This window comes from Varroa jacobsoni, unplaced genomic scaffold (genome assembly GCF_002532875.2).
Source record: "Varroa jacobsoni isolate VJ856 unplaced genomic scaffold, vjacob_1.0 scaffold_964, whole genome shotgun sequence".
Classification (NCBI taxonomy): Eukaryota; Metazoa; Arthropoda; class Arachnida; order Mesostigmata; family Varroidae; genus Varroa; species Varroa jacobsoni.
Genome location: NW_019213866.1, coordinates 1 through 15,943, shown reverse-complemented (window position 1 = coordinate 15,943; position 15,943 = coordinate 1). Strand labels below are relative to the sequence as shown.

Genomic DNA, 15,943 nt, shown 5'->3' with positions numbered 1-15,943 from the left:
CGCTCTGTTCTGGGCACGGTCGAAGGTTCATTGCGTACTGCCGACAAACTAGACGGCCGGTGTAAAACAACGCGGAAGAGGTGATGTCGTCCAGCCTATCTAGCCTCTCAATCTCGGCCAATCTATCTATTAGAAAGTGTGTTCGATCTCGAGTCACTAGCTTTATTGCAAGCAGAGCAGTTTTGAGATTCGTCAGGAGTTAGTTATTTTGAATAATTAGTTTGTGCGTCCATTATCGCCAAGTATACGGGCTAGGCTCAAGCCTTACGTGTACGAGATCTGCCAGCTGGGGCGCAGTAGCTTTTTCGTTGAGCTGCCATGTTGTATCGTTAAAATTTTGTGACTCTATTAACTTTCCGTTTTATGCTGGCTTTTTCGTATTATCTAATTTCAGACTAACCCGGAAGATACGGTGCCAACTAATCTCTAGGTCATCACAGCGACGACACTAATCGTACGGCCTCTATCTGTATCCAGCTCGTGCGGCAATCAGCGCTGTATTGGACTTTGAACGACCTTAGCAGCGTGTGTACTCTTCCTATGCTGGTTCCGATAGGGAGTTAGTCACCGGGTATTTGTCGCACTAGTACTAGACCGCGTTCTTGCAGCTCATCATTGACTTTTGCAGCGCCAAGACAGCGCCAACAGAACCGACGACATCGCGTAGCGTGGGCAAGAGGTCAAGTATAGCGAAGTCGTTCATCCACACGCCGGTGGCAAAGGCCGCAAGAGCACCTCGAAGCTAGAACAAACAGACGCCCCTCATTTACGTGAGCGATACCGGAGCGTATTCTACCCGTACTTCTGTCGAGTGAGTGGCGTATTTGTGAAGTTTAGCGCGAGTCAACAGTGTTTCGACCGTCAGCTATTACGCGGCGACCCGCAGGCACTAAGCCACCAGAAGCTGTCGCTATTACTACTTCTACTGTTATTGATGCACACAGGGAACCAGCATAACACGCACCTAGATGCTCTGGCCGCTGGAAGAGTCACTGGACCCTGATAGTCAACAGCAAAGTTTCCCGTCGTCGTTGTTGTTGTTGTTGTTGTCGTTGTCGTTGTTGTTGTAGTTATAATTGTTGTTGTTGTTGTTGTTGTTGTTGCTGTTGTAGAAGCTGTTGGTGGTGGTATTCCCCTCGATGTTTGTGGCGTCTGCAGCTGCCGCTGCGCCGCCGTCGCCGCCGCTGCGGTTGTTCGGCAGTCGTTGGCGTTGTGCCTTATAACACTACCAGTTGTAGCAGTTTAGCCGTGAAGTTGCCGCAAGCAAACGAACGAGCACGAAGCGCGTGCTTCGCCCTAAGGATCAGCCGCGACGACGTCAGGGGCTAGCTGGCTATCTAGCTGACTGGCTGGCGCCCGTATAGTGGAGCTGCTACGCTACCCATTTGAAAAGTGGAACAACCACATTGCGCGATTAGCTGCAACAGATAACCGCACAGAGCTACACACGCCGACATACGTAAGCAGACGCAGAAATAACAGTCGCGGTAGCCAACATCGCTTCAGCCCAGCGTAAAGAAGCGGACAACACTGTGCCGCGGTTGAGCGCTAGCCAGACGCTGCAAAAAACACCCCGACGCTGACGTTCCCACTGTTGGAATAGCAGCAGCACGATTGGGGTCATTGAACCGATTGCAATAACAGAATAGCGTGACTCGTACTGCTGTCAGCGCTATCCTCCAATATAGCAACAACTCCGGCGTTTGAGAAGGCCGCGGAGATCGCTGTTTAGCGCTCACAGCCGATAATCGCCGGACTTCGATCGCTACCGATGATTATTCTCTCGATGGGACAGTGAACGATCTTTGTCGCAGCGTACATAATACGAATCATAATAATAATTACAACGGCAACGATACTAAGATGGAACTGGAACTTGCTGCCTCCTACCACCTACCCACCGACCTGTCCGTGTGCGCTGTGAAAAATGCCGCAGCTAACGCCGCTACTGCGGCATCGAATGCGCTTGCGGCGGCTTCTGCCGCCGTCAGCGATGCTCAGAAGTTCGGTGGTCGGGGAAGTTCATGGTCTCGAGAAGAGACCTCACTACTTCTCGATGTCTACGAGGTGGAAATGGCCAAGGAGGATGCGAATTTTGATAAGAACTCCGCTTCACTAATGGTGCCAAAATTTCAATCGATTTACCGAACCATATCGGACCTGTTAAGAGTTCAGGGGTTTGAGCGTAGTCCAATGCAAGTTCGTGAACGGCTCAAGCGATTAAAGCGGGACGTTAGGGAGCACAAGCAAGGCGAATTCACCGCGCGTGTTAGTGCTATTGTTGGCCGGTCGCCGTACACAAGACCCAGCCTCATTCAACAGGCAGCTATTCTGAACACAGAGAAGATGCGATCGTTTAACAACAATTCAATCACGTCAAACAACCTCAACAACAACAACAGCTCGGAACGAAGTCTCAGTGAAACGTTCTACCCTGCAGACATGCTATCTACGGAGATGTCGTACCCTGACGATGACGAACCAAGTACGTATTTGTATGTTAATAGCTTGTATGAGATTGTAGAATTAGAACTTCCTTGTAGAATTAGAAGTTTCTGGGCTAAACTTATGACATTGTTGATAATAGCCTGCGTAATAATGTTGCCGATTGAATCGATGCACTTGAGTGTGGTCGGACTGGCGAAGCTAAAAGATCTGTCAGTTAGGAAAAGCAGTCACGCAGCGTACCAGTTCTACTATTACTCCTATCTCTCTTTAAGGTGCACAAATCGTCGGCCCTCAGACCTTTCGAAACGATTTGAAACTTCAGATACTCCTTTAACATTGATTTACTTATTTTGGACATATTAGTGAAGCTTCATATATATCCTTACCTATGCGTTCTGACATCCAGCTATCTCATATCAATGCTGACGCGAATTGTACCAGCACGGAACTGGCATAAACTCCAAATGGGACGATAGTTCTTCTCCTCTAAAGGGAACAAGAAAAAGAAAATGAGTAACCTTGGCCCCGTCTCCCCTTCCCTGTGGTGACGGCTGTGCTAACTGGCGACCCATTTCGCCGGCCGGCCGGCCGGCCGGCTGGCTGGCTGGCTGCTTTGCTGCTTGCCGAGGCGGCCTGCTGCCGCCTATTTTTGTGCCTGTCCGTACATCCGGTCGGAGAGCAACGCAGCAGCGGAGGAGCCCCACGGAGGCGACCTATCCAGACAGACAACACATAATCACCAACAAGGGGAAAGATCGACCCAGACGAAGCACAAGACGACGATCGCTCGGCCAAAACATCTCCTTCTTTCCCTGTCTTTCTCTGTGGGGCTCTACTGCTGCTCATAGTGTTTCTGTTTAGCCGTTGCTCGGCTCCGGCTGTTGAACCGAGAGAGCGGGAGAGAGAGCAGCCGGTTGGTTGGCCGGCCATGTTAACCTGCCGCCCCCGTTTGTGTCTGTCTGGAAAACGGTTAGCTTTACTGTGGTGACGCTCCTTCTGCTACCGCTGTTACTAGCTGATACTTTCGCAGTTCTACGACTGTTGGCGGTGCTTCCCGTTCTCGATCGTCCCCCAGCGTCTATCGTTGGTCCTCGTTCGTTCTTCGTCGCCGTCGTCTCCCTCCATCCCTTAACTCAACTGGACGAGCGAGTGTGAGAAAGAAGCAGGCGGAGCGGGGCGGCTCCAAATGAAACATGGCAAGAGATGCTTTTCCCTCCCGTTCTCCGCGATTCTTTGTTGTATTGGGAGGCGGTAGTCGTCGTTGGGTGCCGAAGCGTAATTGGCGCTAAGCTACAGCATGTGAAATCGCATGCGTAATGACACTGCGGCATGCCTCAGCTCCATTGAATTCCATACTCTAGTAAAGAACTAGACAGCATTTGAATGAGTACATAGAGGTCATTCCGATTAGAGGACCCCGCGTAAACCCCATTGTGCCCATCTCGTTCGCAACGACAATCCACCGTCTCCTACATGACAGCGACATACTACAGAGTCGGTCATGAATTGGTTCTTGCGACGAGTGTGCTCCATGCTCATATTTTCGTATGGGCAATAGTAGCACAGTATTGAATAGCTCAGGGTAAAGAACAACGAAGGGAGGCAGTGGATGGTTATGTGGTCATGCATCACATTGTATTGAGGCCGATCAGCCAACCTCCAGTATATGGAGCCGCCTATTGATGACCTCTACCTCCCCCTCGTCCCTCATACCCCGTATTAACAAAGGCCTCCTTAACACATCGAATCACTTCCTCGGGACGGGCCAGCTGATCCGTCGATTGCTTTAGTCTAATGGCTCACTTGTGCAGTATTATTGATTTTGAGACGAGAGGCACCGTTTGGGTATATCGCATCGGTCTGGTTGAGCCAATACCAAACATATAAATCCATATTAGTTATTAATAATGGTAGACACATTTGAGCTACACGAAAGTCGTTGTATTTATTTAAGAACAGGATGACACGAGGTCAAATTCCGTGTGCACAATTGTCCTAGATAGTTTTAGGATGAAGTTCCAACCAGAAGTTGAAATATACACTCAGCACAGGTATATAGGCGGATAGTCAGAACATAATAGCGAGCCATCGGAAATGTTTTCGGAATGATCCCGTTGTGCTACCAATAGTTTCTAAGTGAAATTTAACTTTTCCAGCTGCGCCACGTTATCGATTGTTAACTGTTGTACAGTTTCAAACGACTGCATGGGCCGATCATCTGTGCATGGTTTAGAACCCATCACAAAGATGCGAAGGCGTAATGACAATGTACATAGGTCTTCCGGTTAACAATACAACCGCCATTAATCTAACCACTATCAACAAGCCCTCGGACAACAAGTCCGTCTTCAGTTCACTAATCGAAGCTCTGTTGCGGCACATATATGAACGAGTACAAAGCCTACAAATAGCGCAAATAGGTAAATTAAGATGCGCGACAATATGCTTTATATGCATGTGTCTATGTACGGCTGTGTAGTGGGGAGAGCGTCGACGACTATTTAAACCTTAACGGAGTGAGCGTCGATAGTCCGCTTTCTAGTGTATGCCTGCTTTTTCTCCGAGCGGCAGCGCGTCGCTCTTGCAGCAGCAGCTGCGCTGTTGAAACGCGTCGGTCGCGTTCGTTCATCCAGTCTTTCGAGCAGCCGGTCTTGAGGTAGGGAAGCATTAAGGCCACCTCCCCCCTGTGCCCACCACCCAGGCAACGGTTCTTCCCCGGAACGATGGAGGGAAACGCTACTGCTATTCCTTGACCGACCAACCGCCCGCCTGCCCGCCTGCCTCTCCCTCAGTCTCACCCGCCACTCACTGACTGCGCCTACTCCCCACTTATTCTCGCTCCGCGTAGTGAGAGTATATCCGGAGTAGAATGACTAGCGCAGGCAAATAGCAGAGGGTCTTTTTGCCTGTAAGGCTACTGTTACTGTTGCTTCTGCTGGCGGTGGATCGCTGTCGGCTGGCGTTGTAGCTGGCTTTGGCGTTGGCCTCCTCCTTCTTTTCCTCGAGGTGGGGGCTCCAGACGGTTCGTGAGTGGGGCCCCATTTTCTCTGAGTCACTTCTATTCTCTCCCTTCTATTCGTTTTTATGTCGCCCGCTCATAGCGCACCTTCTCTCTGGCAACAACAAGCACCCTCAGAGTTGCTCTGGCTGGCTTACTCTGGATATTTCTCTGGGCAATGGGCCTTGGCTGGGTACCACGGGCGACCACTTTTCGGATTATTCTGACACACGCACACACAAACGCTCTCTGTCCTCCGCTCTCCTTCTGTTCGAGGGGGCGAGAATATATATATATATTTGATGTGGCTCTTTCAACTTTAGGTGACCGTCAACCGACAATCGTTGTTCCACCATACACGGCAAAGAAAGAGGCTCAAAGCACGCTGCTGCCGTAGTTGTACAGTTTACCCAGTCATTCGTTCTCTACAGTTTGGGATTTCATAGAGTTCTAATCGGTTAATACGTCGAGCGTGTAGATGTCGAGATTTCCATATTAAATATAATTATAAAAACCGTGAGTGTAGTTTTTTAGAAATAAAGGGATCTGTGGCCGGTAAACATACAGGATGTGAGGTAGATTGCTGCCGCACGGTACAACTAGGGTTTCTAATAAAAAATACGCTAGACAAGATTGCTGGTATCCGTGGAGGTTTTGTGCCTACTTAGTCCGGGTAGTTACAGCTCCTACCGTCCTACAGATGTACGACAACTGTCGAAAGGACAATTTTGAATGTGACATGCACAAAACTCATCGTATTCTCACATGACGTATCCATTATGCAAAATGACTACCACCGCCTTTATTTTATGACTCGGCAATAGTTGGTAAATATCATTGTCCACAGTCAGGTGCTATAAAAAAAAATATCTATGATTGATATAACGCTAGCTTTAGTTAGGCCAAAATAAACCGCATATCCGTAAGCTTTTCTTACGCGGGCTGATCTATCGAGGCCACGTTTACTTGAACAATCTAAGTTAAGTTTTGGAAGTTTCTTTGTATCACCTTGCATAGTCTCAGCCCTGATGCAAATCGTACGAAGATGTGTTATTGGTTTATTTCTCTTCTGTGTTGTTCTACTTGCCACATTCTGTAAACTACTTGATTGGAAGCTACGTTGAGTATTGAACCATCCGGGAAAGCCATGTCCTTTGGGCAACTACGACAACACGAGCTGAAGCTTGTTGCTTTTGTGTTTTACCGGGGGACATGCACGGGCCTCACAGGAAGGGGTGCTGAACCGTTAGGACGGTGCTCACGAATAAACTCGGGGGGTAACGGTTTCTATTTTTAGATTCATAAGCCAAAGCCACTAATCTCGACACGATAGTACCGCATCCGAGGGGTCGGGGAACGGGGAAGTGTAGGGGGCAGAGGCGGATCTGGGGATTGCTGGAGTCTATTACTTTCAAAGAAAGGACGATGACGAGGATGATGAGCAGGAGGAGAAAGAAACCCTGTAAATTTTTGTGTCGTAAACATATCCTGGTTCCGAGCATCCGCAGCCCAAGCGGTACACTATCCGCCATCAAACAGGAACTCAAGGACTCTTGTGTAGGTGAAGCCGGTTGGAAATATCTATAGAAGAATGGTAAAGCGGTATAGCTCTAAAGCTTGATTGCTGGTGAAAGACTTGACTTGTTCTATTACATATGCATTATATGACGCTCCTGTATTTCTAAAAATGATAGCAAAAAAAAAGTATTCTATCACTATAGAAGCGGACTCAACAAGGTTAGCCAAGCTTTGATGCTATTTCGCTGTATTTCGGCTCGAAAAGCAGCGTCTTTCGCGTTAATTTTCATCGTCGCCTAACCCTACGTTGTCACCAAATTGACTGTTTTCATACAAAAAATATTGATGCCGAGAATGCTTTATAACCAAGGTGAGAGTCCAGAGATTTTTTCGCTTACAAGAAAGCTGAAGATTCGGTTAGCAAGGGCAGCACTCGCTTGGGCTTCGTCTGTTATTGACGGCACTGGCCCCTTCAATGTATCTACCTACGGAAACCTCTTACGTTGGCCCTCTACTGTCTTGTGCTATAACATTGCGAACAAAGCTACAGAGTGTGCGCCGTTAATTGTGAGTTCTTACAATAGCGGTGAACATTGTATCTTACCCAGGATCGTAATACGTTTTAGACAGAGAGTCTAGTACTTCTGCTAGCAAAGCTGGCGATTTTTCGTTGGGCTAAAACAACGCTCGACATTTGACAGTCGCTGTGCCGCGTTGAAACTAGTATAATCACGGCCTCTGGGCATAATTTTTACGAGTATTCAAATCAGTAAACTGACGTAAATTTATTAGTTTAGGATAATTCTATTAAAAAAAAAAAAGGCATTTCAATCTCGAGATTGTTCGCTGGCCGTACATACACAAATAGATATAAAAAAAACCCTATTTCCAATTGCTGAAAGCGAAAGTATTGATGTTAATTAAAGCTATTAACGCGGCTCTCAGTGGCTAAATGTATCTATTCGTGCTTGATCATTTTACTTATTGTGTTCGTCTCCATCGAATCTCTATAGGGCTATATCGTCGTACACAACGATGAGTATCTGTGTGCTGGCATCACAAAGTACAGTCAGGGTAAGCACAAACGTATGCACATTTGAAACAGGATCGCTGTGTTCAGTGGTCAGCGTTGGTTGTTTCTGTCGTTCACTTCCCCTTTCTCGTTGAATTTTTTTAATACCCAATTAACCTTTACTGAACAAAACGTATTCGTTCATCCTGTTTCTCTAATTGATTCTCGGTTTTTCGGGCTAGCTTCCTTAGCTAGCTAGAGTTCCCTTGTAGATACTTGCCTGTCGCTCAAGCGACTGTCGGACTCGGCGTTTCACCGTTCGTTTATTGGGTGCGATTGCTAAGCGGGTCTACCCACCAGTCTTGATGCCCATTATTACTATGTATTAATAAATATGGGCCTTCTCTTACGATTTGTTTCTAAGGCTATATTCGAAAAAAATTTCAATGATTCTTCTTGCATTTGCTAGAAGTGTCATTTCTGATAGTCACATCCATTCATCATTGACCTCAATTATATGTGAAATCCTTTATTAGTGACAATCAAGTGACAATGATTTGTGTAAACTTTAAGATCAAAATAGCGCTCAGATAGGCTACAGACAATAAAATGTTAGCGGAACCTATGTTTACGCTGACGATAGGCTAGAAGTCCCAAAAATGCAAGCGCCAAAAATGGCCAATAGGTACAAGAAGCGCGGGAAGTCTCAAAAAGAGTAACCGTTGAAACCTAACTGACCTAATTATCAGTTACTGTGCTTGTAGTCAAAATGGCCGTTAATTTCTGTATTAAAAAGTCCAAGAGTATCGAAAATAGCTTTCCGGGTCAATTTTTATTGATTTCTCAACCATTTTCTATTGATTCTATTGAAAACCTTCTAATTTGCATCATTTTTAATTAAAGAAAGCAAACGAAGAAGCGCAAGGGAACTGGCAATTTTCTTCTGGCAAAAGTTTAATCTTTAGTGGGTGGGGGGCCGTCTCCAGTGAACAAATTGGATAAAAACTGATCTTAACTCGAATTTCGAAAGCGAGACACTATCTTTCGCCATGTTAAGTTCGCTAGTTCTGAAAGAAATTGGCTATTTTCCGTACGAAGAACGGCGAGCAAGGGTATGCCCACTACAATCAACAGTCCGCCACAGTTTGTCCGAATTTAAATGCCCCGCCCTGTATGTATCGCCGGCCGGCGCCGGCGAGCGAGCTGGGTACCACTGACGGTTGGTCGCCCGGTCGTCTGCCGCCGCTGTTTAATTGGCTTGACGTCGCGCGTCTTCGCGCGCGCCTAGAGTCAACGGACTTCCTTGGAAAGGTCGGTCATTGACTCTGCCGGCCCGCTCTTACGCCGCCACTCACCATCACACAAATGGTCCTGATGCAGTTGTAGTGGAGCTTAGCTCGTACTGGCTTGCTGCTTTCCTTGCTGAGCTTTACTTGCGGTACGCTGTTGCCTTGCCCGCCAGAATCGTGGCTGCGGGTCGCCGCCATCGCAGCAAACAACGACGGCAGCAGCTGTATCGCCGCTTTGCTCTTATAGTCATCAGCCAGAAGAGGACCGTGGCCCGGTCATTTAGCCCAACAGCGTCAAACCCAATGCGGAACACGCGGTAGGCAGTGATCGAAAAGAGCACAGCAGTGGTTTGCAGGACGCAGGGCAGCAGTCGCAATCATTTGTAGAACACGTTAACAAACAACGTCGGCATGACCGGAGCCAATACAAGTAACTGCAACGGCTTTTCTTGCTGCGGTTGTCAACAATGATCGGCGGTGCTTGCGACGCCGCGCGATTGAGCCGGCGTCCAGCCAGGTAGATACCCACCTACCGAGGCAAGACCTGTGGGCTCTTACGTAGCCATCGTTCGCAGTCACAGGGACGGCCGCGGCTGTGGGTTCTGTTAGTGCTTTTCTGCTTTTACGGTGCGCCTGCTGTTTTCTCTCTCTCTCTCTCCATCTCTCTTTTCTGGTTGTGCTCTGAGTCAGTCTGAGAAGAAAAAGGTGGAGGAGGAGGAGGAAAATGAGAATGAGGGGGAGGAGGAGAGCCACTAACCAGCGGCCCGCGGCCGAGAGTGCCTGTTGCTCCATTACTTCGCTGCTGGCCGCTGATTGACTGGCTGGCCAGCTAGCCGACTTGTCTGGGTCGCCTGTCATCATCATTGTCGTCGTCGTCATTGTTGTCGTCGTCGTCGTAGCGGGTTGATCTGTCCATCCGTCCGTCCGTCCGTCGTCGACGGGGTGAACGGCCGTGGTGTGACCCAGAGACGGCTGACGGAGTCAACCAAGTTCAATGTAACAATTCTGGGAGACGATGCTGCAGCTGCCGCTAGCCATAGAATCGAAGTCGAGTAGAAGGCTTGCAGCATTAATAGCAATGATATTGTGTTGCTGGTAATGTCGGTGTTAGCAGAAGCAGCACCCGTGCACGTAGTGGCGCATATTATTGTCAGGGATCGAGGGACGACAACGTCGCCACAGCGACATGGAGCATCAAAACGCCGATAGCTGGAGTATATAGCAGGATATGTAGACAGTCTCAGCGACGGAGAAACAAATCATTATTCTTTACGCGCGGGCGAAAAAAAGACAGGTAAAACCCAACGAAGGAACTGACGAGGTACCTATACATCTTAGCCGGCTGAAAGAAAGCTGATATTGCGGCGAGGCTGGAAGCTTAGAACAAGCCCCGAGTTCATGATGATGTTGCTAACGTTAAATCAGACCTCCGGAGTGTTTTGTGGTCGGGATCAGAGCGTGAGGTTGGGTATGTCGCGCTGGGTTTGCAGACCAACATGGCCTTAGGCCAGATAGCAGTCTTAGCGTTGCAACACGATCAAGAGATACACGGACATGATAGCGACCGAACGTTTAGAACTAGAGCCGAGGGATCGTTGACGCTTTTGACAGGCTATCATTGTTGACAGCACACAATATGCGAAGGCAAGAGACGGAGGAGTGGTACCTGATGGATTCGTCGTTCGGCGCATTATTTTTATAGTTAAAAATTAATCACAAATAAGGAAAGAAAAATAGGAATGAAAAAAGAACAAATGAAAAAGATGGAAAGAAATGTGCACGCCAATACAGGAGAGGCTACGTGTATCAACGTCTACCCGTCCATGCATTCTTCGGATCACACAGCGCAGAAAAAAAATCATATATATGTATATATGTCATATGTCTCTTTACAGTGTGGAAGCAAGCGGTCTGCGCGATATTCTTATTACTCAAAAAATGGAAAAAAATGCATTCAAGTAGTTTTCATTCATTGTACATTACTATGATTTTGTTTTTTATGTAGCCGATGATGAACTCAGACATAGATTACCTTTTATTAACCCAATAAAGTGGAATTGCCTTAGTCTTGTGCCAACGTGAGTTCTGAGCTGATGTGTGTAGCTATCATGTATCGGCCCGTAACCAAGATACATGAACACGTTCAGATACATACAGACTGCTGGAAGCTTATGTGCTATCGTTGCAACAGCAGACGGTATATAGCGCACGCACCCCACCGTGGTTCGACACAGCTCCTCCTATCAAACAGATGTTGTGCTCATGTACGGGAACGGATTCTCCGCACCTGGGCCAAGAACCGCCAGAAGCGTCATCAGAGCGTCGAGTGCTGGCCGACCGCCTAAGGCAAAGGCCACAATCGAACGGGCAGACAGATCCTTTGGTTGGTTGTCGCTAGGTAGGTAGGTAGAGGCAGAATAAGTCAACCTGCTGACGTAACATAGGCCAGATCCGGTAAGTGGTACTGGCACCCAGAACCTGACGATGTCGCACCCCCAATGAATAAACAGACATACAGCAATGGCGGAATGGATGAATGTATAGGCTCGTGCACGCACATGGTGCTATGTATGAATTTACCCGGTCTATAAGTTCCTGATCGTAGATGGCGGCTTGTAGTTGTCCTATGAAACATAAGGATGTCCTGTTGCCTATTCCTGTGGCTTTCATCAACTTTATTACTTACTACATAACTGCTTGCCGTCATTAGTTCCCTAATACCGGTTGCATAAAGGAATTTAGTATATTACTAAAGAAGCCAGCATCCATTCAGGTAGTTCCCACTGATATACCGTTATTGAGCGAATTTGAGTTACCACATTCGCGCAGTGCTTAAACTATTATCCTTATCATTCTCTCTTAGATTTAAGCTATCTCGACGGAAGTTAATATCAAACTAGATCTTTTCTACGGATTTCCTAGGTTTATGGGTGTCCGACGAGGGGGAAAGCTTTTCAACAAAATTTTTAAATGTTCATATCTAAAAGCAGACATTGATATTTCTTTGCTTTATGTAATCATTCTACAAGCAAATAGGTAAGAAAAGAGAGAGGTTTCTGTTGTTTCTCCGCGACTACACATAATTTCTAAACTTTAGCCATTTTGCAGAGTAATTCATAATTGAGTAATCACAGCTGATCGTATTGCATAACAATGTTGGTGCGCGTCTTTATACGCTTCGCCACTATATACACATATATGCATATTCCCTAGCTCACCCGGTTTATCTCGCCGATGTTGCTGTTGTGGTCCTCGGGAAGTTTCGGCGATTGGGTCTGGGCCTCGAAATGTCTATTGGGAGTTAATTCGAGTCTGCTTCGTAGTAGCTGGTCTCGCGTAGAGGACGCGGACCACATGGGCAGGAAGAAGGGGGAAGAGCGTTGAACACCTGGTCGGCTCAGCCTGTGGAGTCTATGGAGGGCCGATCGGTTGTCTCGACATGCTTGGCGCTAGATGAAGAGTAGCTCATGCTGCTTACCGCCGCGAGTTAAGGGAGCCCCCGGCTAACGCTGCGGGCGCTCCTTCTCTTTCTATATACTCACATACTAGCGTTTCTCGCCCTTTTTCTGACTAGATGCGCCTCTCTGGTAGCACGATGGATGGCGGCGGTAGAGAAGTCCCAACAAGAGGATGCATATAGCGGTGTGTAATGCTCTAACACTGTCGCGATCACATGCATCTGGCGTGACTAGCGCCCTTTCACCGAAGAAGCTAGTCCGCTTAGAACAAGCGTGCGGGTCGACGCCGAGGGTATAGGAATGGAGAGGCTGAGGGGGTGGGATAGTCGGTGGCGGCGGCCACAGCTCACATGGGGCTTGTCCCGTTTCTTCCTCTCACCCGTATTCATTGTGTTATTCCTATAGTAGTGTACGGCTAGCTGGCTTTATACTCGTATGTGTGGAAGCCGCAGGGACGCCGATTGATCAGTACGAGAACGACCTGAAAGAAAGGGGAGAGAGAGGTAACGACAAGCAGCAAGCAAGATGATAAGCGCGACGCTGCAAAAAAACCTCTCTGCCGAAGGCCACAGGGTACAACAGGGCGACACAAAAGTTGTACCGTTGGTCAAGCCACTACACTGCGTCGATTTCTCGGAGGCGCCCGATACAACACAGCAGTCCAACAAATGCCAGGTTCCTGTCGATGGAAGCAAAGGGCATAATATGCGAACGATCAAGCGCCAGTTCTGGCGATGCCACTAATGTTCTCTATGCATATCTGTAAACATCAAATTCAGAGATTGATCTTTCCTTGATAGCTCATCGAGGACTTCGAAATATACGATTTAGAAGAATTCGTGGGTTCATAATCGTGCTTCTCTAAATGTATGTCTGTATGTATCTGGCCGTGTGCCGTATTGTGGATTACGTGCCGGTTCACTCACCAGGGAAAGGGGTGATCAATAGCCCGAGGGCCCATTGGGCGTCTGTTGGAGCAGCAGCTAGAATAGCTTCTACCGATTACATCGCGGCTTGGGGCCGTTTTCTCTGTGCAGCGACGTTGTCTTTGTGGGGCGCCGAGAAGGCCCAAGGGCCTAGCAAGCATTCACACGAAAGCGGCCGAAGTGGTTTTGCCGCTAAAATGAGCTCCATCCGTGGATCCATAAATGGAGCATATTTGTGCCAGTATCTTTGGAGTGTCTGCCGAGCGTCCGGTGTTAGCGCTCCAGATTGGTTATTTTTATCGTTTGTACCCAGCCCTCACTCCCAGTAGCAGCAGCAGCAGCAGCAGCAGTAATAGCAAAAGCACCACACATTAAAGTTGATGGTGTTAGATGCCTGCTTGTTGATGACGGAAGTATCATGGTGGTGCTTCGTGCTGGCCCAAGTGGCGGAGGTGATGCACCTGACCCAGAACCGCCAGACTCAGCTGGACTGCGGCAACGCTTGCCATTAACATGCTGTCATTGCGATAACATCATATTACCGGCTGACTGCTAGCCGGGTTGATATTGGCGTCAAGAGACGAAATAAACTCGACGACGCAGAGTGGACGGAGGCGGCCATGGTGACTGTTACCTTCTTAACAGAAATCTTGTTCCGTCACTGTCTCCAATGGACCATCAAATGCAGAAAAGGTACGGTACCTTATAGAAACACCAATGCTGGGATCGATAGGCTCACATTTAAGTAAACGTAATAAATATTCATCAATCATGTAACTATAATACTTGGTATTGAGTATAGGTGCTCTGTTTTGGAATTACAAGATGTGTGTTTTTCTAACCTTATTAGGTAATCGTTCATTAGCGTAACGTGTTAGTTATGGTATGAGCTTCAAGATGCTTATCTCTTCTTCAGTCTAACTCAAAGCGTTTTCATAAATTTCTTTTTAATTTAGCGTCCGAGAGCCCGATGTCGTGCAATGCTGAAGTTCCGGACGGTCATTCCGAAAATGAGGAACATGAAGCTGAACATCACGACACCAATTCAGAACACGGCGAAGAGATAAAGGTTCGAGTTCTCAGGGAGCAACATGAAAAAGAGAAGGAGAAGCATACTGTGCCTAGCGGTCCACTTCCACTCTGCACCAGCTCAGCCCCATCTGTGGTGTCGTCGTCGTCATCGTCATCGTCCACCTCCGTCCAGTCAGCACCAGTTGTGCCCCCAGCCTTGGCTGCGTTAATGCCTGCTCTCGTCAAGAAGGAGAAGACGCCGCCTCCTGCGCGAACTCCTCCTGTATCAAGGACGCCACCGCGCCCCCGTTCGGTTCACAACTCCACACCTGTGCAAACACCACCCCAACCCACTCCAGTGTTACCTGCCGGTTTTTCCCATGGTAAGTTCACAATCATCCTCTGCCTTGAAAATACGTAGGTTGGCTTCTGTCAGCCAAGAGGGATAGATCAACAAGGCACAGATATTTCTTTTTATCTTTGCTTCTCTGCGAAGATTTCGAAGATCGATCACTTCGCTAGCAAGCATGAGGCACTAGTGGCGATCGCTATCCGAGTGGCGTTTTGCGTCGGTCGTTTTTACGTCAATCTTCTGATTCGACATCTTGCACAATATGGGTAGAGAGAGGGTGTTACTAGGCTAAAATTAATCCGAAACCACCTCTACTACCAATGCGTGTGGTTACTTAGAACTGTTACGTAGAAAAGAAAGTTTAAGCTTGAGTGAGATTGTAATTAACTGTGTTTTTTTTTTCATGTATTGCTTGCACAGCTCTGCCAAGCCATCTTTCGTTAAACCCCGCGGTGCTGTTCGGTCTGTCGTCCGGCTCGCTTCCGACACAGCTTCAGCCACGCGCCAAGACCCCGCCAGCCCCTAAGGCCCGTCCGTCGACCCCACCGGTTAACTGTAATAGCTGCTCGCAGACCGCTGCCGAGCAGAAGAAGATTCACAGTGTGCTGCAAAAAGTTATCGCTGACCAGAAAGCTACTCAGGAAAGCCAATTAATGTTTCAGAGAGAAATCCTCGCGCACCTTAATATGATCACCTATTCGATTCAGACACTAGCCGCACAGTTCGCGTTTGGCGGCAAGGGCAGTAAGGAAACGCTATCAAACTCGCCCCATAGCCAAGATGAGGATGTTTCGTCAATTCACGATGGCCACTAGTAGTTATAATTGTAGTCGTAGTTGTAGTCGTAGTAGCAGCAGCAGCAGCTGCTGCGATAGTCGTAGCAGTCGTAATAATAACAGTAGTCGTAGTAGTAGTAGAAGTAGTAGAAGTA

The 15,943-nt window shown here is 47.9% G+C and overlaps 1 protein-coding gene across 1 annotated transcript; it reads left to right on the top strand.

Annotated features, from left to right (window-relative positions):
* Positions 1-887: 887 nt before the first annotated feature.
* On the top strand, positions 888-15,898 carry LOC111265377 (uncharacterized). Its single transcript, XM_022841976.2, has 3 exons — positions 888-2,485; positions 14,606-15,043; positions 15,433-15,898. Exons 1-3 carry the CDS (start codon positions 1,864-1,866, stop codon positions 15,825-15,827), a joined length of 1,455 nt encoding a protein of 484 aa, XP_022697711.1. The 5' UTR covers positions 888-1,863; the 3' UTR covers positions 15,828-15,898.
* Positions 15,899-15,943: the final 45 nt, after the last annotated feature.